The 26,181-nt window shown below is 42.4% G+C and overlaps 1 protein-coding gene across 1 annotated transcript in view; it reads left to right on the top strand.

Moving 5' to 3' along the window:
* The window catches only part of LOC126335014 (farnesol dehydrogenase-like), a 50,012-nt gene extending 25,529 nt beyond the window's left edge, over positions 1–24,483 (top strand). Inside the window, exons 2-6 of the mRNA XM_049997842.1 lie at positions 5,844–6,009; positions 14,769–14,898; positions 14,985–15,114; positions 17,962–18,108; positions 24,323–24,483. Of these exons, the coding sequence (XP_049853799.1) occupies positions 5,844–6,009; positions 14,769–14,898; positions 14,985–15,114; positions 17,962–18,108; positions 24,323–24,376 (627 nt within the window). The 3' untranslated portion in view covers positions 24,377–24,483. The remainder of the gene's footprint in view (positions 1–5,843; positions 6,010–14,768; positions 14,899–14,984; positions 15,115–17,961; positions 18,109–24,322) is intronic.
* The last annotated feature ends 1,698 nt before the right edge of the window (positions 24,484–26,181 follow it).

Below are 26,181 nucleotides of genomic sequence, written 5' to 3'. Positions count from 1 at the left end.
CTTCCAAACTGATTTTTCGACACAAACTTGTTGACTTACTGAGATTGTCACTTGCACAACTGTGAAATGTGATGCGTTTATACGTCAGATACGACGCGCTTCTTCTCCCAGAAGCGTCATCAGTGTATTGAATTTACACTACGATTACGAAACTGCTTTCAATAATCTGCTGCATATGTTTGTTTTAGGTTGTATAGAGTTTGTGTGGTCTGTTAGCTTGTAACAGTGTTTGTCCCCGTACTTAAAAGTCGAACGTGGATCATCAGAAATTATCTATGCACTATTTTTATGTCGTAGCTATTGTTCCGTGCTGGTTGGTTGGTTGGTTGTTTGGGGAAGGAGACCAGACAGCGAGGTCATCGGTCTCATCTGTTTAGGGAAGGATGGGTAAGGAAGTCGGCCGTGCCCTTTCAAAGGAACCGTCCCCGCATTTGCCTGGAGCGATTTTGGGAAATCACGGAAAACCTAAATGAGGATGGCCGGACGCGGGATTGAACCGTCGTCCTCCCGAATGCGAGTCCAGTGTCTAACCACTGCGCCACCTCGCTCGGTTTGTTCCGAGCTATTCTGCCTACTGTGTGAGTTACCTCTTGAATTCCGAGCTAGAAGTGACATGTAATGAGGCATGTGTATGAGTGCTGTCTGCTTTTGGTTAAGAGTGTGATTACAGTTTATATGTAACACTATATCTCTTCCTGTGGACTTCCTGCATATTGCGAAAGCGTATCCACTGTTTTATGTATTCACGATATTGTCTAATAAATCAAGCTTGGTTTCGTCCAGTTCCTCTAACGTAAACGTGATGTTTCATTGTATTGCGTTTATAACTTTTTTATGGAACGAACGAAGATTAGCGTTTAACCTCCGGTCGATGATGAGGTTATTAGGGGCAGACGACAAGCAAGGATTTTGGAAGTATGCGGAGAAATCAGCCTTGTCGTTTTCAAAATCACATACCGGCACTTCCTTAAACGATTTACAGAAACCACGTGAAATGTCAATGTGGACGGCAGCCTGAGATTTGAACCGCTGTTCACCCGAATACGAGACACTGTCTTAACCAGCGCCTTTGCCTAATCGCTCGCTCTCTTTATGCAGTTTTTCTGTTTCCTTGTGTTCACTTAATAGATAAAAAAAAACATCATCAATGTATCTGTACCAACAGGCCACTTTAGACCCATTTGCCGTAACTTTCATGTACTATATGTTAAATGTGATTCATTGCAATTACACCAGACTTCGGTAATAGGAATACGTTTTTTATTTCCTCCACTAGTTGAGAAGTTTTCTATATGGTTATGCTATTTTTCGTGCGGTTGTTTTCGGAAACGATACTCCTAGCTGCTAAGTGTCCTTTCAATAAAATTTGAAATTTGTTCTTGAGGACGTGTTGTCAAACAAAAATCGCAATGTGTGGTTGTGCAAGCGACGCATCCAATATTCCAACAATTACTAACGCAGTACTGTGGATGAAACAGGTCAAAACAATGCGAAAGTTTGGTACATGATGTCCCTTAGGCCGCCGCCCTTGTCGGCACCATGGCACATTTGGTGTTGGATAACTTTGTCACGTATTGTCTTAACACAATGCGCCCGGCCGTGACTGTGGGCAGGAGACGTGTGACTTTGCTGTTGGAAGGAACAGTTATCGAGTTGTCAGCGGAGCGCTAAACCATTTGGTGCATAGCACTGCACACCGCATGCGGCAGCTCTCACGTGTTCCTGATAAATGTTGCGGCTCGGCAGCTGCCTGGCGCAGCCATAGGTAGCGAGTGAGGACATCATGGGGTATGCTGCCGGAGTCGTTTTAGGATTTCTGGTGCCGAGCAGAACGTGATTTTTACGTCGGCAGTACTCTGTGTACTAAACGCGTCGATTAGCAACGATATTCAACATGGAGAGTGCCAAGGGCATAGCGGGAGCAACGGGAACAATGACGGACAAAGCGAATCCACAATCTTTTTGTTCGAAGCATTGTTTGTAAATGGGATGATTTCTAATTAAACATCGAGGAATTCTATAATTTTTTATTTCATCCGTCTCAGTTGCACTGGTATGAAATTCAGCTGTAGTGGTTACTGGTTTCGGGCTGACACGCCCATTCTCAAACCATACACCTAAAATTACAAATGTGACATAGCGATGAAACGGTGGTGCTGGGCCTTTACAGGCGTACATAACGACCTTACAATGAAGAAAGTTTCATGCTTTTATTACACATAAATACTTGAACAGAAAACTCAAGAGGTGAAACCTCAGTTAGCCTTACAAGAGAATCGATAGGACAATTTTATCATAGAATGTATTTTTTTAAATACAACTTTTAAGATCAATAAGCAGAGAAAATTTGAATTTAAACTTTCTTTCCCCTTTTATCTTTAGTAAACAATTAATATTAAGACAGCAGCTAATGACCCAGCATGACATAAACGTACTTGGAATCAACCAAAACGGCTTTCAAATTATGTACTGGATTCACCTTCTTGCATTTACAATAAACAATTTTAAAAGGGCCCACAAATAATCTTTACATAAAAAACAAACAAATCCAGTCAACTAACATGGCGGACAGAAATCGCACAAATCTCATGAGGAATTAACAAGAGATCAGCATGACGTAAGCGTCGGTTCGAGGCGCTTCAGTCTGGAACCGCGCTACCGCTACGGTCGCAGGTTCGAATCCTGCCTCGGGCATGGATGTGTGTGATGTCCTTAGGTTAGTTAGGTTTAAGTAGTTCTAAGTTCTAGGAGACTGATGACCACAGATGTTAAGTCCCATAGTGCTCAGAGCCATTTGAACCTTTTTTCTTCTTTCTTTTTACACGTAAGCGTACTTGAAATCAACCGAAACAGCTTTCAAATTATGTACTGGGTTCACCTTCCTGCATTTAGAGCAAACAATTTTAAAGCGCCCACAGGTAATTCTTTACATAAGAAACAAATCCCGTTAACTAACATAGCAGACGGAAATCGCACAGGTCCCACCATCAATTAACAAGAAAGTTTCAAATTTACGCACTGGGGTTACCGTCCTGCATTTCAGAACAGATACTATTAAAATTACCACAAGTAATCCTTACACACCAGAGGAGTCCGTTAATACTTTGATTTGATACCTCACTCGTTAACATTACGTACACACAGCCCTCCTTCCATTGTGAACGTCATCTTTTTCAACAATAATCAAATTAATAACAGGATACACAGTATTCAACATAATGTAATAAATATGGTTCTTGTCAAAACGAGCACGGTCATCCAAACCCGCAAGGATTGAATACATTAACCATGACGCGTTCCAGTAACGTACTTCACTACAATGAAGACAATGAGTCGAGTGAGCAGTAAATACGCTTTTACAAGCTGTAACGCCCACAAGAATCCACTTATGCTGACAGCTGCAAACGGCCATCTCGACCAACATCACTTTTATATGTGGCTATTTAATGTCGGCCAGAGTCCACAACTCGGCGAATAGCAACAGTTCCTGCGGGCTCCTTCATAAAACTCTTCACATCGACTCGAGCCAACAACGGCTTGGAACGTCCGGCTGACCGACAATGTGCCTCGACCAGTCCAACGGATCACCAAGACGAAGACTGCAGCCACTCTTCCATCATCCATCTCTGTCGCAGCGAGAAGTTTTCGTCGTTCGACTGCGGAAGGTTCCGCCAGCAGAACGGGCGCGACCGATCCCTCTCAGTTTCCGTTCGATAGCGGCTCGGCACGTTTCTCAGTACTACCGTCCGCAATAAGAAAGTACAATAAGTTAGTTGTAACTTGACTTAATGGTCCATGGTATACATCACACAGTACGTACCGTGCACAATAGTCACCATGTACTCACATCATTTGCGTGGTGATCGGCACATCGCCCATTCGAGATTAAAGTTATACATATCAGTTCACGACAAGGAAATGCATTAGCAAGTTTCTGTTTAGTTTTACAGACCGCAGTACGCAATAAACCGTCTGTGCTGCCTACAATCAAATTGTCCAGTTGCCAGGCGTTCACGCGGCTTGGCTGTCTGCCCGTCATAGCTCTTACGCCAAGTGGCAGTTCCGACTTATAACTAACGCGACGCTTACTTCTTTGTCCGCGGTACCCAAAAAGAATCGCAAAACGTTATCATCGGTCAAACAGCTATTTTACGTCGGCCACACACACAAAACGCACTAGCACTGGCGAGGCGCTGCCGTCATGGACTGTTCGACTGGTCCCGGCGGAGGTTCGAGTCCTCCGTAGGGCATGGGTGTGTGTGTTTGTCCTTAGGATGATTTAGGTTAACTAGTGTGTAAGCCTAGGGACTGATGACCTTAGCAGTTACGTCCCATAAGATTTCACACACATTTTTGAACTGGCGAGGCACGACAATCACCTTCTCGTTCTCACTCCCAACTCTTTGTTGATGCTTTCTCTGTCGGCCTAGCGATATGTTTCTACACCACTCAGTCCATCTCGCTTCACATTACACTTTCAACAATTCCAAGAACATCGATTTGCAGTTTCATGAAAATTATGACTTCATATTATTCCGTTCACAGAAAAAGAATTTAAACAACCTGTTAATGAACCTGAAATCATGCAGCATCAAAACAATTACACTTATGACCACTGCAGGACGTAAACAGAAATGTAGTTGTACAAAGAAATAAATTTACAGCACTCATCCTAAAATAATTCTTCCAACGTATCGCTAAAAGAAAGCAGAAAAAAAGTGAAAAGAAATTACATGAAAAAGGAAAAAAGAAATGTATATCGTTCTTTAGTGTTATTTTCACACAGTCCGGAAAGGCAACCCATAGTTCTGAACGAGGTGGCCGAAGTCACAAAGAGTTACGTCACGGCCTCTCAGCGAGAGCAGGGCCAGTGATGGAGGTGTTTGCTCATACACTCTGGTACGGGGGTGGGAGCAACTGTGTTTCCCTGGAAAGGTGGTGGTTTGGTAGCTCAACAGGTATCATCAGCTAGGCCTCCAGGTGGCCTGGTGATGGGATGCACCCAAGGCTTCTAGGCAAAGACGAGGCGCTAGCCGCCCTCGTCAGCCAAGTCATTCAGAACAGGCTGCCTGTTGCATTGTAGGTCGAAGTCATCCAGGCAGGTCGTAGATGGTATATCACAGGTCCCACCTCGGGACTGGTTAGCTGCCAACTGAGAACTAAGCATTGATGCCAGGGTTATTGTACCAGTTGGTCCATGCGAATCACATTATCATGTGTCGAGAATGATCGAGTGTGCCCTAGTTTTCATGGACCTGTCAAAATTCTACACCACACTGCGGTCTCATAATTCCGGTCTTAAAGTTTCCAGTTTGGTTAGTGCAGCTCCGTCTGCCTACTGAATAGCCACTCTTGCCCACAATTTACGTGTTGTTACTTCACTGTGCGTGGTCAAAAAAATGATGTTATGCTCCCTTCTCCACGAGGCCACTTTGCTGCATCGGTACTTTGGTCATACATTCAGTTTGGGTGGTGTCTGGCAATTAACTCTGGTCTGCCTATTCTACATGCAGCATCGGCTGTTCGTCCTTATTGGCATTCCAAACGAGATATTGCGTGATAGCCTGCCTTGGCTTCAACTCTGGCACTGTCCCTGGCCATTATAGCTAGAAAAACTTCTCCACAGCCACCTGGAATATCATTCTCTGGAGTAACAGAATTAATCTGCATGTTCACATCAAGAGCTGACGAGCTCACAAATGTCATGATTTTGTGTTTCAGTTTCCAAGGTTGTATATCAGAGTGTTGCCTTTTGACTCAAGTGAAGTACTGTACCTGTGGTGGCATATTGTGTAGGGAATCCACACATTTCAGACAGTTTTTGGTACATTTTTTGGTTTCAGGCCATTGCTAAGTCCGACTCGTACTCTGGCAAGCTGCACGCAGTCCAGGCAGATCTGCGCAAAGAGGAGGACATACAGGCGGCCTTCCGCTGGCTCAAGGACAACCTCGGCCGCGTCGACATCCTGGTCAACAACGCTGGCGTCTTCTCTGACTCTCAGATTACAGGTTAGTCTGCACAGACCCCATCAGCATATTTAAACTTTGCATCTAGCACATACGTGAACTAGTCATTGAGGTATGACCATCTCATCAACATGTCAACACGGCAGTATGAGTATCTGATATTTGAAGCAAAACAACACAAAGATCGGTAGCTCACTCAATATGTATACATCTCGACCAACTGAATGGCATACCTGGCAAGTTTAGCTTCGTTTATTTTATCAGCTTAGTAGGCTGTACGTTGCTTGTATCATGCGATCATCCGCTATAGTGCTAAGAAAGACAGTTTTGGTGTAATTCTACTAACATAATTACGATGCTTGGATCAACAACTAAGACAACTATACGAGCTTTATCATTTAACAGGGAAAATTATTTATTGATTGAAAGCAGCCCATATTGAACCCGAAGGAACAGCAGTAGTGATTTTCCTCTATGCAGAAAATAGTTATGTATGGCAACTCCATTAACTGCCAACGGCCTTGCCGCAGTGGTACCATGGGTTCCCGTCAGATCATCGAAGTTAAGCACTGTCGGGCTGGGCTAACACTTGGATGGGTGAAAATCCGGTCTGCCGAGCGCTGTTGGTAAGCGGGGCGCCCTTGTGAGGCAAACTGAGGAGCTACTTGATTGAGACATACGGCCGGGAGAAAGGTGTGCCGACGACGTGCCCCTCCATATCCGCACCCAGTGACCCCTGTGGACCGAAGATGACACGGCGGCCGGCCCGTACCGTTGGGCCTTAATTGCCTGTTCGGAAGGAGTTTAGTTTAGTTTTAGTTTTTCTAACTCCATTAACCATTTCTTCCCAGTTGCAGATAATATGAACCAATTTTAAGTTGCACCGCAGAAGACAAAAAATTACTATGGAAAAATGTATTGTTATACACAGCCAAATTCTTCATATGAACTAGAATCCAAGAAGGTGACAGTTTTTTCGTTTCATCTTTACATGGTTGTTGGAATGGTAGATGTCACATATAGTGAAACACTCTTCTATATTTCAAATTGTGACTAACATAGAACCCCATATTCTCTGCCATCCAGAATTATTCTTTTGAGAAGGACATTAATAATGGAATGGGTCGAGATTTATTAATAAATCTCTTTATTCCTTTCTTAAAAATAACCTAAAAAAGCATATTTAATCTTTATGTACAAAAGGCAATGCCCTAACTCGACGACTCACTGACTCATCATGGCCCAGTCCAAACCGCTGATGACAGAAACTTGAAATTTGGGTAGGGTTTTTATCTTATCCTATAGGCGTCGTTTAAGAAGAGACTTTTCGAAATTCTAGCCCTAAGAGGCTGAAACAGGAGATGAGAGGTTTTCTGAAAACATGTCTCTGTGAAGGCAATTTTCAAGGTAGATCTACGAAAATTGGTATTTGGTATCCTGGTCAGAAGTAAAGAAATACGTATATCAGCATTTCTGGAAATTTAAGCTCTATGAAAGCGAAATAGTGATAGATAGTTTCTTAAAATAACCAGTTATTAAAGAACTACAGTAAGTTTTTTAAAGATGCATCTAAGAAAATTGGAATTTGACTTTTCGGTTACAAATAAAGAAATAATGTGTTTCTTTGTTTTTGGAAATTCAACCCCTAAGGAGGTGATATAGGAGATCAAAGCATTATTAAAGCCAAATCTATGAAAATATGAATTTGGCTTCTCAGTTGCAAACAAAAAGTACACATTTCAAAGAGTGGAAAATCCAGGATGGAATGTAACAATATTATGAAAAGGATACTTGCTATCACCATATAACGAAGATGCTGAGTCGCAGATAGGTACAAGAAAAAGACTGCCACAAAATAAGCTTTTGGCCACCAAGGCCTTTGTCAAAAATATACGACACACACACACACACACACACACACACACACACACACACACACACACACATGAACACAGTCTCTGGCAGGCTTCAACTAGTTTTACGAAAACATTTCATTCTGAAGCATTTTTAAGGCTAAATCTATGCAAACAGGTATTTGACTTCTCATTTAGAAATGAAAAAATGCATGTTTCACTGTGTTTGGAAATTCGATCCTTAGGAGGATGAACTAGGGCCAGACTGATTTAATGACTCATCTTTGTCCAGCCCAAACCACTAAGGAGAGAAAATTGAAATTTTGAGAGGGTGTGGACATTATCGTTTAAGAAGGTATTGTTCGAAGTTCTGATCCTAATGGGGTGAAATAGAGGACCAAATGCTTTTTGAAGAAACGTTGCTATTAAGGCAGTTTTGAAACTAAAACTACGAAATTTTGTATTTGGTTTCTCAGTGAGAAATACGTAAAAAAATGCATCTTCAGTAACTTTGGAAATTTAACCGCTAAAGGGATAATATAAGGGGTGAAAGTTTCTTTGAAAATAAGTAATTATAAAGATCTACTAAAGAATTTTTAAACCAATATCTATGAAAATTGGTTTTTCACCTCTCTACTGGAAATAAAAATAATTCGTATAGCAGCAAGTTTGGAAATTCAACCCCTTACGGGATTCAAATAGGGAATGAAAAGATTCATGAAATTATTTCATTATGAAAGCATTTCCAAAGCTAAATCTATGAAATTTGTGTCTGGTTTCTCTGTTAGAAATTTAAAAAAAATCGTGTTTCACTGTTTTTGGAAACTCAACTCCTAAGGGGGTGAAACAGTGGATGAAAATTTTTAAGCAAATATCTCGTTATATTAAAAACATATTAAAGCTAGATCTATGAAAACTGACATTTCATTTCTCGGTTACATACAAAGAAATATGTGCTGGGGGATGAAAGTTTCTACGGAAATATCATCACAAGAAAGCACAAGGCATAATTAATAAAAGCCTTAGCAACCAGAATCGCTTTTTGGTCGGAAGCACATTCAGAAAAGACCATTCTTCTACAGCTTTAAGGCTAGCGTGAATAGTTCAGAAGATATTGCAATATGTGAACAATGTAAAAATTCGATTAAAGAAAAACAGAAGAAAGCTGTGCAGACCATACAGTCTAAGCGAAAGAAGCAGCAGCCGTTAAGCTACTCTGCCTACAAACATATATCGTGAAAGTGACGTAACAAGCAAAACGTAAGAGTCTTCAATTTATTACTGTTTTTTACACATCTGACAACGCATCCCTTCTAAATATTGGTTCTACGATATACAGTTGCTGATTTATAATTCTCAACATATAATATTTCTATTCTTGTGCATAAACAGTGTTGGACAGGTACAGTTTTTTGGGAAACTTGAGTTTCTCCTGGTATATAAAATGTTCGAACAATTTATGAGAATGCAACCGGATGACGTCTTCAACAACTGTGCTGGACACACTTTAAATTTTTGGATGTGAGAAACTACCGATAACCAATAATGTATAGTGATTCTTGCATAAACCAATAATGTGGAAAAATTAAGGTAATGACAACGAAGGACAAAAAACTGTTTCAGGCCTAATTTTGTTAGATAATTATTCGTTAAAACACGCTTTCATTTTACGGAACTGAATAAAGAATACCACTGATCATGGCACAAAGATGCTGAAACTTGTTTGAATTTATGTGATTACGGTTGTTGCATAGCACGCGGTCATGATATCCAGTAATCTTATACATTTTCATTTCCATGCAGCACTTTCAACTTACGTATTCCTGGTATTGTATGAGTTAGTTAAAAACCGCACAGTTGGCAACACTAGATAACACTAAACAGGTTAACATGTTGGAAGAGTGTGTCTTCTGTGCTGAAAGTTGTTTTTAGTATTACAAGAAGAATAACAGTTTTACCAGCAGTGTAGCAACAGAAAACGTAGAACAGAATCAGTAGACACAGTAAGTAATAAAACATATACAGGTGCATAGGTCAGAAATATTTGTAGGTGACATACTGCAGCACGTAACATCAATGATAGCCAAAATGTCAAAATTGTGGCTGATGAGTATGAAAGTTAGTAAACATAGCTCTTATGTTAATCTTCAAGGAAAATTAGTGATTTTGTACGAACAGCTTCTGTCTAATACCTGAGGCTAGAATTTATTTATTTATTTATTTATTTATTTTTGCTTGGTGACACTGTGATCGTGATAAGTTATGACTGTAATTGGAGTTTAGGCCTAATAGAAACATTCGGATCTTTACCGTACATCCTCGACAAATGAAGCACTTTGTTAAATGTTCTGCACTAAAGGGGAATTTATATTTATCACCTTTGAGAAGGGCTAGAAAACATTTAGATATAATGTATATTTCGCCTGCATTATAGCACTGTGGCACGATTTATTTATAGACCTTTGCTGTGAGCAAATGGAAATCGTACAGGAAATGTTGTTTACGTTGTGGTCTTCAGTCTGAAGACTGGTTTGATGTAGCTCTCCACAATATATATATCTTCCTGTGGAAGCGTCTCTATCTCTGAATGATTACTGCAACCCACATTCATTTGAAACTGCTTATTGTACTCAATTCTTGTTCTTCCTCGTCAATTGTACTCCCAACCACACCCACCCACCAACCCAACCACCCCCCCCCCCCCCCCCCCCCCACACACACGCACACACACACTTCCGTCCATTACTCATTTTACGATTCCTTGATGCTTCAGGCTGTGCCCTCTAAACTGATTCTTTCTTTTAGTCAAATTGTGCCACATTTTTTTTTCAGCATTTGTTTCAGTACCTCTTCATTAGCCATTTGATCTGTCCCTCAAATCTTCAACATTCTTCTGTAACACCACATTCCAAAAGCTTCTATTGTCGTCTGAACTGTTGTTTGTCGACACTTCAATCCCATACGAGGCTAAACTCCAGACATTTAATTTTTTTTTAGATTTGAACAAATTTCTCTTTTTCAGAAACTTTTTTCATGGTATTACCTGTCTGCATGGTATATCCTCTCTTCTTCGGCCATTGTCAGTTATTTTGCTGCCCAAATATTAAAACTCATCTGCTTCTTTTGCTGTTTCATTTTTCTCAGCATCACTTGATTTAATTCTACTGTAGCTTCACTCTTGATTTACTTTTATCGACGTTCCTCTTATAAGCACCTTTCAGGACAGTGTGCATTCCATTCAATTGATCATGCAGGTCTCTACTGTCTCTGGCAGGATTACAGTACCATCGTCCAACCTGAAAGTTTTTTTCTTCTCTATGAACTACAAATCACTTCCCAAATTTCTCTTTGGTTTTCTTGACTGCTTAGTCAGTGTACAAACTGAATAACATTGGGAGCAAGCTGCAACCATGTCTCATCTCATTCTTTTCTCAGCGACTGCTTCTCTTTCACTACCTTCGATTCGTTATAACTTAGTCTTGTTTCTGCGTCAGTTGTAGATGACACTGCGCTCCCTGCTGCTTTCAGAAAGAATGTATTCCAGGCATTTTAGAGCAGCAAACATAGATACAAGTTGCACACAGTCATAATACGAGTTTGCATTTGGAGTGTAGTTAGCAGCTGATATGCACTGAGACTTCGTTGACTCAGTGTCTGCACCCAACCTCGATTCATTTGTCCAAAATACAACAGAAAATGACAGGGGACTGTCAAGTCAGGATCACGGCACTGAATGATGCAAACGCAGTAACCTGCATACAGATAGTGCTGAGCTTAAACACTGGGACCACAGCTGCGACATTGGAAACCGCCTCGCAGGGTTGTGGGCACGAGACGCGGTAAGCGAAGTACACAGGGCGACTCAGCTGCCCCTACCTGAGGGTTTTATGGAAACCGCAACGCATTCAAAAACCACGCGTGTAATTTTCATATTCTCTCGCCCGTTAAGCGTAAACAATAAGACCGAGCGAGGTGGCGCAGTGGCTAGCACACTGGACTCGCATTCGGGAGGACGACGGTACAATCCCGCGTCCGGCCATCCTGATTTATGGTTTCCGTGAGTTCCTGAAATCACTCCAGGCAAATGTCCGGATAGCTCCTTTGAAAGGGCATGGCCGACTTCCTTCTCCATCCTTCCCTAATCCGATGAGACCAATGACCTCGCTGTTTGGCTCTTCCCCCAAACCAACCAACAGTAAACAATAAGTTCTACAGAAAAAAATGAACAGGATCTGCCTGTAGAAAATTTTGTACTGGGATACGTTTCCGCTGGAGGCCACAGTTTTCAAATTACTCAAGAAAGACGCGTTTGAAGCTGACTTTTGTACGTTTGTGTTAAATAATTCGAAAATAAAGGACTCAAGCAAAAACATATCCCTGTACAAAATTTAACTACATTAAATTTCCTACAAAAAAGTCCTGCTCGCTTTTCTGTAGGATTTATAGTTTGAGCATATTTTATAGTTTGAGCATATCAAGTGAGAGAATGTGAAGATCATATGAGTGATGTTTGAAGACGTTGCAGTTGCATAAAACCCCTAGGTAGGCGGAGCTTAATTACTGTGTATAAGTAGAGCAGTGATGAGTGGGAATCACTCCCGTGACGATACGAGCTGCAAATGAAAAAGGCGCTGACATAACCACTGACCCCCAGAGACGAGCATCTAGGAAAAGGCTAAGCTGTTCGGTTGTTCCCATGCTACTGTCGTGAGCATGTGTGGAAAATGACTGCAGGACGGCGAAACTATGAGTAGGCAACGAGGTATTGGACGTCTATGCCTCGAGGAGAATGGAAGCTTGCCGACTCTGTAAAGCAGCATATCCCGCGACCTGTGGCAAATCTGACGACAGAGTACAGTGCTGGAGCAGGCGTAAGTGTTTCAGGACACACTGTTCAGCGCACATAGGGCTTCATAACAAATGAACTGCCCGTGTCCCCATGTTCACACAACACAATCGACAAGTACGAATGCAGTGTACACGGCGCATCGAGATAAGACCAGCTGACCGCGGTGACCGTGCGGTTCTAGGCGCTTCGGTCAGGAACCGCGGGACTGCTACGGTCGCAAGTTCGAATCCTGTCTCGGGCATGGATGTGTGTGATGTCCTTAGGTTAGTTAGGTTTAAGTAGTTCTAAGTCCATGGGACTGATGACCAAAGATGTTCAGTCCCATAGTACTCAGAGCCATTTGAACCATTTTTTTGAGATAAGACCGTGGATCAATGGAAACATGTCCACTTGTGGGATTCCTTGTCACACCAGATCGATGGTCGTCTTCGAATACACCGTCATCCAGGCTAATAGCTGATCGAAATATGTACCACGCCAAAGACGCAGACCCATTGTGGCAGTATTTGCTCATTCACGTGGGCTTCCGTGGGATCTGTGGTGATAATCAGAGGCCTCATGATATCTGTGGACCACATCAACATTGATATGGACCACCTGCATTCCTTCATTCTGTATTCCCGACAGATGTTGCATGTTCCAGTAGAATAACTGTCCTTGTCCCTAGACCAGAATCGTGCTACATCGGTTTGATTAGCATGATAGTGAATTCGCGTTGATGTCCTGGCCACCAAATTCACCTGATCTGAGCCCGACGGAACAGGCGTCACAAGTGACTTCTAATCAAGCTGCGGGCCTATGGGGTATCGTCTCAGTTGTGCGACTGGATTCGTGATTTCTTGTCAGGAAGGTCGCAGTTCGTAGTGATAGACGGCAAATCATCGAGTAAAACTGAAGTGATATCAGGTGTTCCCCAGGGAAGCGTCCTGGGACCTCTGCTGTTCCTGATCTATATGAATGACCTGGGTGACAATCTGAGCAGTTCTCTTAGGTTGTTCGCAGATGATGCTGTAATTTACCGTCTAGTAAGGTCATCCGAAGACCAGTATCAGCTGCAAAGCGATTTAAAAAGATTGCTGTATGGTGTGGCAGGTGGCAGTCGACGCTAAATAACGAAAAGTGTGAGGTGATCCACACGAGTTCCAAAAGAAATCCGTTGGAATTCGATTACTCGATAAATAGTACAATTCTCGAGGCTGTCAATTCAACTAAGTACCTGGGTGTTAAAATTACGAACAACTTCAGTTGGAAAGACCACATAGATAATATTGTGGGGAAGGCGATCCAAAGGTTGCGTTTCATTGGCAGGTCGCTTAGAAGATGCAGCAAGTCCACTAAAGAGACAGGTTACACTACACTCGTTCGTCCTCTTCTAGAATATTGTTGCGCGGTGTGGGATCCTTACAAGGTGGGATTGACGGAGGACATCGAATGGGTGCAAAAAAGGGCAGCTCGTTTTGTATTATCAAGTACTATGGGAGAGAGTGTGGCAGATTTGATACGCCAGTTGGTATGGAAGTCATTAAAGCAAAGACTTTTTTCATCGCAGCGAGATCTATTTACGAAATTTCAGCCACCAACTTTCTCTTCCGAATGCGAAAATATTTTGTTGAGCCCAACCTACATAGGTAGGAATGATCATCAAAATAAAATAAGAGAAATCAGAGCTCGAACAGAAAGGTTTAGGTGTTCGTTTTTCCCGCGCGCTGTTCGGGAGTGGAATGGTAGAAAGATAGTATGATTGTGGTTCGATGAACCCTCTGCCAAGCACTTAAATGTGAATTGCAGAGTAATGATGTTGATGTAGATGTAGATGAACGACATGTGGGACACTGTCAGGCGCCAGTTCCACACCCACAAAGCACAAGCCTGTAATTCGCGTTTCTTGTGCGTAGATATGTGGTACGACATACCCCTGAAAACATGACACCGACTTGTGGAATCAATGCCACGCTGGACAGCATCTGTATTTCGTTCTAAACTTGAACAGCAGGCTATTAAGCGTGGTGGTCGTAGCTTTTGAGCTCATCAGTGCACAGTGCTGATACTTGCAATGTGAGGTCAGACCTATCCTGGATAATGCGTGTGTTTGTGTGCAGAGGGCAGCACGGAGGAGTTCCGCCGCATGCTGGAGGTGAACGTGCTGGGGCTGACGCTGTGCACCAAGGAGGCCGTTAACCTGATGCGCGCCAAGGGCGTCGACGACGGCCACATCGTCAACATCGGCAGGTGACGCTCGCTCCCTTCTCCCGCCCGCCAGCTGCTGCTCACGCTAATCATTGCCTCATTACTTATTGTCTGCTGTGTGCTTGCAGCGTGGCGGGCCACTGGCTACCCCTCATGTCGGAGGGCGCTTTCTACTACGGCACCAAGCACGCGGTCAGGGTGCTGTCCGAGGGCCTGCGTCGCGAGTTCCTCCAGCGCGACTCCAGCATGAGGGTCACTGTGAGTACTCCTACCAACCTAGTATCTCTCCTGAAGCACTAAACTCCAGTTTTTTCTGGCACGTTGTAGCATCTACATCTACATACTTATTCGACAAGCACGCATGCAGTGCATGGCGCAGCGTATTCTGTACCTCTATTAGTCTTACACTTTGCTATTCCCCTCGGAAATGGAGGGAGGGGAAACGACTGTCTGTATGCCTACGTATGATCCCTGATTTCACTTATCTTCATCGTCCTTACGTGACACATACACTGACATGAGAATGTAAGACGTCACTTTGTAAACCCGAGACTCTTCACAAACAAATCTAAAAAGCAGTAATTGCTCTATATATATATTCAGTATCAGCAGGGAGTGTCGACTTGCAGGAAGCACTAACTTTCCGTACACTGAGGTGGCAAAAGTTGCGGGATTGGGACATGCACATATACAAACGGAGGTAGTATCGCGTATGCAAGGTTTAAAAGAGTTGTGCATTGGCGGAGCTCTCATTTGTACTCATGCGATTCACTTGGAAAGGTTTCTAACGTGATTATGGCTGCACGACTGGAATTAACAGACTTTGAACTCGGGATGGTAGTTGGAGCTACACTCATGGGACATTCCATTTCGGAAATACGGAATTCAATATTCCGAGATCCACCGTGTCAAGAGTCTGCCGAGAATACCAAATTTCAGGCACTACCTCTCACCACGGACAATGCAGTGGCCGACGGCCCTCGCTTAACGACCGAGAGCAACGGCGTTGCCGGCCGGTGTGGCCGTGCGGTTCTAGGCGCTTCAGTCTGGAACCGCGTGACCACTACGGTCGCAGGTTCGAATCATACCTCGGGCATGGATGTGTGTGATGTCCTTAGATTAGTTAGGTTTAATTAGTTCTAAGTTCTAGGCGACTGACGACCTCAGAAGTTAAGTCGCATAGTGCTCAGAGCCATTTGAACCATTTGGAACCAGGCAACGGCGTTTGCGAGGAGTTGTCAGTGCTAATAGACAAGCAACACTGTGGGATGTACGACAAATGTATCTGTTAAGACAGTGCTGCGAAATTTGACGTAAAAAGGTCTATGACAGTGAGCGACCGAAGCGATCTATTTAAGGATCTAGGGATCCTCACAGTAACCTCACAGTATATATATTCCCTTATGAAATTTGTTGATAATAATCCAACCCAATTCAAAAGTAATAGCAGTGTGCATACCTATAACACCAGGAGAAAGGATGATCTTCACTATGCAGGGTTAAATCTGACTTTGGCACAGAAAGGGGTAAATTATGCTGCCACAAAAGTCTTTGGGCACCTACCAAACAGCATCAAAAGCCTGACAGATAGCCAACTAACATTTAAAAATAAATAAAAGAATTTCTAGATGACAACTCCTTCTACTCATTGGCTGAATTTTTAGATATAAACTAAGTAAAAAAAAAATACTTAATCATTAGTGTCATGCAATATTTTGTGTAATGTAATTTCTTGTACAGACATCTTTTATTAACCTGACACGTTCCACATCATTACGAAGTGTCGTATTCATGATCTATGGAACAAGTATTAATCTAATCTAATCTAATCTAATCTTTGCTAATAGCACGATATCGCCTGCAGCGCGTCTCCTGGGCTCGTGCTCACATCGGCTGGACCCTAGACGACTGGAAAACCGTGGCCTGGTCAGATGAAGGCCGATTTCAGTTGAAGATAGGGTTCGAATGGGGCTCAGCCCCCACGAAGCCATGTCCCCAAGTTCTCAACAAAGCACTGTCCAAGCTGGTGGTAGCTCCATAATGGTGTTGGCTGTGTTTAAATGAAATCGACTAGGTCCCCTAATACAACTCAACCGATTATTGACTGCAAATGGCTATGTTCGGGTACTTGGAGACCATTTACAGCAAACAACTGTGGACTTTTTATGGATGACAATGCGTCATGTCACTGGGCCACATTTTTTTGTGATTGGTTTGAAAAAAATTCTGCACAATTCGAGCAAACGATTTCGCCACTCAGATCGCCCGTCCTTAATCCCATCACAAGTTTATGGGACATAATGGAGAGGTCAGTTCGTGCATGATACTCTGCGCCAGCAACATTTTCGCAGTTATGGACCGTTATGGCGGGAGGGTTGCTTCACTACGTCGGGCCAAAAGAGATCCGACACGATATTAGGAGGTGCCCCATCGGTTTTGTCACCTCAGTTTAAATTGGTAGCAGTAGAACCGTTCAGCACCTTTCGGTAACGTTCTTGGACCACCTCCAATTAATTCACCTGACGCTATGCTACTTCCACCTACCTTCCATACTCACTACAGTCTTCCTCTCCAGTATATTTCTTGACCTGTTTTTATCTTTTACTGCCGCTACTCCTAACTGCAAACATGCATCTCTACAACCGTCGCTGAACTTGTACCGGGACTGCAGACACGCGCCTGCAAACAAACAAACAAAAGCTTAATTAGGAACCTCCGTTTTCGGAAGTGATAATTAAAAATTTACTAGGCAGCCCCGTATTTTGTTTATTTTAAAACGAAGTCTCGCTAATGTCGTTGGGGTTGCTACAACATCTGTACCTAAGTGTAAACTGTATCGTCGGCATCTGTGACCGAGCGGTTCTAGGCGCTTCAGTCCGGAACCGCGCTGCTGCTGCGGTCGAAGGTTCGAATCCTGCCTCGGGCATGGATGTGTGTGATGTCCTTAGCTTAGTTACGTTTAAGTAGTACTACACTGATGACTTCAGATGTTAAGTCCCATAGTGCTTAGAGCCATTTGAACCATTTTAAACTGTATCAGAAGTTTACCTGTATGGCGTAGGTAGCTGCGGTCCGTGGTGGTGTTGATTTTGCTTCGCCTTTCAGGAGATCAGCCCCGGTCTGGTGGCCACGGACATCTTCGACAACCTGCAGCTCTTCTCGCGGGAGGCGATGCTGAAGCAACCGCACATCACGCCGGAGGACATCGCCGACGCCGTCATCTACGTCCTGGGCGCCCCGCCCTCTGTGCTGGTACGTTCGTGTCCACTCTAGAAACTTCCCAACACCGAAGAGAGAGCACCCGATCCAGAGAGTGATCTGCGTGCCATTTCCCTAAACCAGCTACTTTGTGTCATTTAAGTAATCCTTCACCCATATAGTATTTAATAAGTCGAGATTGGAAAAAAGTGACATGAGTCATTTACAAAAGAATGGAAAAAATGATAGAAGCCGGCTTTGGGGAAGAACATTTTAAGTTCCGGTGAAAAGTACTAACCCGCGAGACAATGACGACCCTACAACTAATCTTACTAGGGTCACTCCAAAGGAAATGCACACTATTTTTTAAAAAATCCACCTTTTATTCTACATGTTTGAAAGTCTTACAGTGTGTAGATACATCCTTTAGGAACAATATTTTCATTTCTCTACATAATTTCCATCCCTCTCAACTGCCATCTTGGAACCAGCGCCTGTATACCCGCACGGTAAAATTCTGGACCAACCTGTTGGAGCCACTGTTTGGCAGCGTGCACAAGGGAGCCATCTTCTTCAAACCTTATACCATGAAGAGAGTCTCTCAGTTTCCCAAAGAGATGATAGTCACATGGAGCCAGGTCAGGAATGTAAGGCGGGTGTTTCAGTGTCGTCCATCCGAGTTTTGTGATCGCTTTCATGGTTTTGCGATTGACATGTGGCCGTGCACTGTCGTGCAACAGCAAAACATCCTGCTTTTAGCGATGAGGTCGAACACGATTTAGTCGATCTTGAAGTTTCTTCAGTGTCGTCACATATACAGCAGAATTTATGGTGGTTCTACTTGGCATGATGTCCACAAGCAAGAGTCCTTCGGAATCGAAAATCACCGTAGCCACAACTTTTCCAGCAGAAGGTGTGGTTTTGAATTTTTTTTCATGGGTGAATTTGCATGATGCCACTCCATTCATTGCCTCTTCGTCTCTGGTGAAAAATGATGGAGCCAGTTTCATCATCTGTCACAATTCTTCCAAGAAATTCATCTCCACCATTCTCGTACTGTTCCAAAAGTTCGCCACGTAACGTTTTTCTTGTTTCTTTGTGAGCCACTGTCAACATCCTGGGAACCCATCTGGCACAAACCTTTTTAACGCCAACACTTTGAGTATTCTGCAAACACCTCCTTCCCATATCCTAACGTAGCGTGACAATTCGTTCACTGTGATGCGTCTGCGTGTGCAGTATGAGGCCTGCCACTGCGAGGGCAATCCTCAATATTGCCGTGCCCGCTTTCATCACGTAACCTGCTTGCTCACCAACTAACTGTACTGCGATCGACAGCAGCATCTCCATACACCTTTCCCAACATCTTGTGGATGTTTCCCACAGTCTCGTTTTCGCAGCACAGGAATTCTATGACAGCACGTTGCTTCTGACGAACGTCAAGTGTAGCAGCCATCTTGAAGACATGCTGTGATGGCGCCACTCACGGGAACAGGATGAACTAAGTTTGAAAACAAGTGGGAAGGATGTATCTACACACTGCAAAACTTTCACACATGCAGAATAAAAATTGTGTTTTAAAAAATTAGTGTACATTTCTTTTAGAGTGACCCTCGTAGATAAACTAGGCACATTGTAGGCTTCAGTCCTCTTAAAAGTAAGCAGAGCGCTGTAAGGTGGCTGGTGCGTTGCACAGCCCAAATGGCATTCTCAAAAATTCATATAGACTGGAGGGGAATATGAACGCTGTTTTTGGCCTGTCCTGTGGTGCAATCGGTATTTGGTGATACCCACTCATCATATCAAGGGTAGTGAAGTATTTGTAATTTCCTAGCTTGTCCAGTGTTTCGTCGATATGTGGGAGAGGGTAAACTAACAGGAGTGGTTACCTTATTTACTGCTCTCATATTGACACAAAGACGGTAGATCTTCTCTCCATTGATTGATTTCTTTGGGACGATAACGATTAGAGACGGCCAGGGGCTGGCAGAGGGTTGTATTATCCCCTCGTAGAAGATACGAGGGGCATTCAGTAGGTAATGAAACACATTTTTTTCTGAAAGCAGGTGGCTTTTAGTCAGGATTCCAATACACCACATCCCCCCCCCCCCCCCAAATCGTTTCATTACAAAATCCTATTTCTCAGGATAACCTCAGTTCAATGGAGTGGCCTTATGCCACCTTACTGGGATTACTTATATACCTGTACGGTACCACTCTACTGGTCGATGTCGGAGCCATCGTCTTGCTGCGTCAATAACCTCCCCAGCATCTGCGTACTTCTTCCCGCGGACTGCGTCGTTCCATGGGCCAAATAGACGGAGGTTCGAAGGTGCGAGATCCGGGCAGTAGGGTGGACGACGAAGAAGGGTCCAATGAAGTTTTGTGAGCACCTCTCGAGTGTACAGACTTGTCTGAAGCCTTGCATTTTCACGGAGAAGGATAAGTTCGTTGCACTTTTGTGGTGACTAACACGCTAAAGTTGTTTCCTCAATTTCCTGAGGATAGTACGCACACTTCAAAGTTGTTCGTTGCAACACGAAGGAGGACACCAAACAGAATAACCCCTTCAGAGTTCCAGAAGGCCGTCACCGTGACTTTACTGGTTGAGGGGGCAGGTTTGAACATTTTCTTCGGAGGAGAGGTGGGGTGGTGCCGCTCCTGTATGAAGTGTGAAGCCACGTTTCATCGCCTGTGACGATGTTCGAACAAAAAACAGTCACGATCAGCCTCGTAACGCGAAAGCAATGTCGCACCCATGTTCCCTCGTTGCTCGTTATGGTCTTTTGTTAGGCGGCGAGGAACACAGTGGGCACACGCCTTTGAGTGCCCCAACTGGCGGACGAATGTATCAGCGCTGCCGACAGAGACGTCCAGTTGAGAGCGAGGTGTTTGACTGAGAACCATCTATCACCTAGAGTGAGAGTCAATTATTCAAAAACAGTCTAAATCGCATTTATTATTATTATACCGTCAACCGGCTTCAACCCAATGTAGGGGTCATCTTCCATTGGTCGACTGATGGTGGTGTCACTCCTGCTGTTATGTAGACAAGAGTGACACCACCAGCAGTCGACCACTGGAAGATGACCCCTACGTCGGGTTGAAGCCGGTTGGCGGTATAATAATAATAAATGCGATTAAGACTGTTTTTGAATACCTGATTAATCATACTAATCGCTGTTTCCTCTCCACAACCATGTTGTACAAAAAAAATAGAGTGAGAGTGTCCGCACGTTCTAACATTGCAGGAGTCACGACTGTGTGCGGCTGACCAGCACGAGGGAGATCGAGCAGATTTTCGCGACCTTGTTGCTATGTTAAACAGACGCCTCGCCCAACGAAGCACCGTACGTACCTTTGTTCACTGCCAGGTCTCTGCAGACATTCTGCAAGCGCCTATGAATGTCTGCGATGCTCCGGTTTTCCGCCAAAATAAACTCAGTGTCAGCTCTTTTCTTGGAACGCGTCTCCGTTACAGGCGCCATTTTGAGGCTACGTATAGCACAGCCACCTTTTGAAACTACATGAAACTATTTGGGCTGTCGTACGATTTTGCCACGATGTCCCACAACAATTTTGCATTATTTCAACCGAAATTGGCCGAGAAAAAATTTGTTGCATAACCCGTAGTGAACTCCCCTCGTAAATTAACTTTATTCAAACTTACTTTTGAACATCTTTAGTTTTAGAGAGAGCTGTTGACAATGTTATATGGAATATGTTTCTTTATTGTGGGAGTTTTAGAGAGAGCTATTGACAATGTTATATGGAATATGTTTCTTTATTGTGGGACCTGCAGCATATATTATGTCACAGGACGACATTAATCACCCTCCGTCGCCCCCCCTCCCCACTTCGTTATTCCTCTCCTCCCCCTTTTTTCCCCTCATCTGTCCAGGTCACCCCATCTGCCCTTAGCTGTGGTGAGTCATCTTCGTGCCAACTTTTTAGTGCAGTGTTTCAAGTGTTGTGCATCTTTTCCGAAGTGTTGCGAACGGAAATCATACTGTCGCTGGGTGTGATTTTTGTATCTCTCGCCAACAGAAACTAGACGGTCGCCGTGTTTTTTTAATGTATGTCTACTGTTTTACCTGTTCTGCTTCCTGTGTATTTTATTAGCATCGCCAACCCTTTGTTTTGTGTTTTAACTTCCACAATTTCCCGCTATTTTAAAATTTAAGTCACCGTTTTTATCGCCTGCTTCTATTGTTTATTATATTCTTCTTACGTTTTAAAAATTCTGTAGGCTGAAGAGCGGCGAACTAAGCTGCTGCCAGCCCACCCCCTTCGGGGGGGGAATCGAATCTCAATAAACGAAAAAAAGACATTATGCAGAGAACTAGTAGACAGTATGCTGCTTGATATTTTAATTTGGCATATAAGCTTATTTTGTCTTTATTGCCTTCACCAGTACATGTCCTAAAGTTGTAGATGGACATATGTTAACCCTGAGTAAACTATTAGTGCTGATCTGAAGTTGTTGGATGTAACTTCTTTTTTCAGTAACGTTTTACCGTAGACAAAAGTAAAGTAATAGCTGTCAAACTTCAATTTCCAGAACTGTCAAAACAATAAAACACGTGTTATAATATACTTGCAACGACTTTAAAATGTTATTGAAAAAATATTACACTTAACAACTACAGACAGCAGTAATAGTTCACTCGAAGTTGACATATGAGCATCTACAACGCCAGGACACGTACTGATGAAGGCAATAAAGCCGAAATAAGCTTATATACTAAAATAAAATATCAAGCAGCATACGGTCTACTAATTCTCTGAATTACAAGAATACATTCTGAAGGTGATGTTGTAATATTCAGTCCGATGAGTGGTTTAATCGAGCTCCCCACGCTACTGTAACCTGTGACCAGTCACAGTTTTGTTATAGTTATTTAGTGACGAACTGATCACCGATAATACTAACACCTTCTGAGCTACAGCTATAAAACGCTGCTAATTTATTTCGTACGCTACTTGATAAGTTTATCTTCTGTGCTTCTTATAGTCTTTACTCTCTCAAAGTTGTTCTTTTTCGTTTGTAAATATTACAGTTGTTGCTGATGGTAAGAATTTATGTCTCTAAAATTATGTTCAGTGTATAGCAAGTCCTTATTGCGAGTCAGCTTTGGTACTAAATAAGAAAATCGTGTGTGATTGCATTATGTAACCAGTAGCAATTAAAGACAGTCATATTTTGCTCTCAGCCATAGAAACATGGAATCCGAGTCCTGATAGACTGACCAGTGAGCGCTATATCAGCTACCGGATGGATTTTTAAGTGAACAGTAACCTCCAACAGTGATCATGTAAGTTATGTCAGGCATTTTGGATGTGCCAGACTTGTGGTGTTTGATTCTGTAGGAACACAACAAGAACTGCCTTTTACACCACCACAAAAACTGAACAAACCTGGTTTACCAGTAGTTTCACTGCGAGACCACATACAATACACAAATAAACCATGTTCTTCTGAAAATAATAAATAAATAACGTTGATCCGACACACACCTGGTTGTACCTACGATAAGAAAATAATAATTCTTACAAATGAAATAGAATTATCGTATTGCATTGACCGCCAGGAGTCCCCCACCTGGGGAAGTTCGGCCGCCGACTTCCAAGTCTTTTCAGTTTACGCCACAATGGGTGACTTGGGTGTCGATGATTATGAAGTGATGATGAGGAAAGCAACAGCACGCAGCCCCCAAGTGGAAAAATATCTCCAACCAGGCTTGGAAATCGAAAGTGGGCCCACTACATACTTGTCAGACACACTGATCACTCAGCTAAGGAAGAGGACATCCGAACAAACATTTTATTGCTGCTAAACGAGGTGTTAAACTCTGGTGCTTTGCAGAGCTGAAGCAATCTTGTTCAGTCACAGCTTTGTGATACTCATTCAGTGACAGAATTAGCACTCATTACCTCCTGCGCTACAACAATGAAACGTTGCTAATCACATTCCGAACACTACTTTACAAGTGTCAGAATATAATAGTACTGTTTTCGAAACTTCTAACAAAACATGGTTATTTGGCACTCCATAATGTTATTTTTATTTTCCGTCCCCCGCCTCTCTCTCTCTCTATCTCTCTCTCTCTACGAGAAAGTGGGCCACCACTATTTCCTACTATTTCGCGTGTTGATCTGTCTGAGAATGTAAGTTTTGTTACTGGTTGAAATCTCTGAAATACCATGCTGTGGTTGATGTCCTGCAATTGCTAGCTGACGTTTGTCAGAGATCACTTTCATGTTTCAGGTGCACGAGATGATGGTGATGCCAGTCAAACAAAAGATGCTGACCGACATGTAGCAGACACACTGTCTCCTTACCGTGGGCCGCGCACCTCACTGAACGACATTATGTTGATGTACATTCTCAACATGGTCAAAATAAATGTATAATATCGACCTTCTCAATTTATTTTTCATTTATAACCATGTTTACCTACGTAACACGTTATTTTCCACAGTGAATTCTTCGGCACTCACTACAAAATTTGGGACAAGAATTTTTGGAGCTTTCGCCGAGGAGGGGTGACTTCCTGAATATATAAAGTGGTTCTACATACTTAATTTTGTTCATTCAAAAAAGCAGGACGATGCTTATAAGACATTAAACCATTCTGTATCTAAAATATTACTTTATTTCAGTATATATAAATATAAAAGCAGCTGTTATAGTGTTATAAAACTGAACTAACAAAACGTCAAGGAACAGATCGAGAATTCCATTTAGCTACGAGGCAATAGCAATGTTCATTGTAAAACTGAATGACAGTTAGTACTGTATCGTAAACAGGCCTCTGGGGTTCGAGGTATAGAAAACTAATTTCTTTGAATAATGTCAATGAAATTAAGTCATTATTAAGCAGTAATTATATAGTATAATGGAGGAGGTAGTAGCTTTTTGTAAAGTAGCGCCATTCCTTATATTTCAGCATATAACATTTAATGACATCAGTACACATGGTATTAAAGAGTATAATGGCAGTTCACTGTTAATATAGTGTACACGATGGGTCTCTATAATTTGCTTGACATTCGTTAATGTATACCTTGACTCACTCCATATCTCTCAAGATCTTCCTTTTTCAGATGATCTGTAGGACACTATGAATGAAAGAATGAGTCGTCCCTCAGTAGCAATCAAGTTACAAATTAAAAATTATGTAAGAAAAGATGCAGCCCATCAGCTTAAAGGTTTATTATAGTACTAAACTATTTATGATTCCCCAACGAGTACATCACGCAACAAAGAGTTGGAACTTGAAAAAAATTGGGGTCAGAATTTGCTGTGTAACCATTTTGCTGAGGATAAATGTTGTCAATAAAAGTAAGCGTCTTCACGAAATATTAATTTGAAGAATGTAACTGAAATAAATTTCTTGAAATTTGCTGGGTGTAACTCCGTTTGTGCAAAATAATGACCTTTGATCAGAACTTAGATTTTCTCAAATAAAAATGGGCCAGAGAACACCAAGCCCTCAAAAGAAGTGAAAAGTCAGTTATTGTTACAGGTGTACACTTTATTAAATCAGCGAGTGCTACTCAAGAACCCACATTCCTATATCATACTGGGCCTCCCACACAATTTCTTGCAGGTCTTATATACTCTCACTAACAATTAATGTACTGTTGCATATAGTAAATTCACTAATTACAATTACAGAAGTTGTAGATAATTTCAAAAAATGTTGTTTCCCAGTGGTTACAATTGAAATGCAAGGAATATAATACAAAGCCGATTACATATCTCTTGTTTTCATAGAAAAGTAAGTGAAATAATATGAATAAACAATGTCAATTACATTTTCGTTAATTACACTAAAACTGCATTATCTCATACGTTCCTGTTTCAGATATGAGTACATTACTTTTTAGTGTGAACAGAATTTCCATATATAATACAGCAGCCCAAAAAACACATAGTTTACATTCTTAATAAGGCTTCATTTTATGAATTACAGTAATTACAAGTAATTAGATATTGTTATTCAGCTAATAGCATACCAAGCTGTCAGGATGGTAAATAGAGCTGTTATAGGTTTGAAACATTATAACTACAATATATTTGTTATCTCTTTTGTTAGGTGATTCATCGCAAATGTAAAGCCC

The sequence above is a fragment of the Schistocerca gregaria genome, chromosome 2 (genome assembly GCF_023897955.1).
Source record: "Schistocerca gregaria isolate iqSchGreg1 chromosome 2, iqSchGreg1.2, whole genome shotgun sequence".
Classification (NCBI taxonomy): domain Eukaryota; kingdom Metazoa; phylum Arthropoda; class Insecta; order Orthoptera; family Acrididae; genus Schistocerca; species Schistocerca gregaria.
Note: the sequence above shows the minus strand (reverse complement) of the source record. Positions and strands in the feature narration are given on the sequence as shown.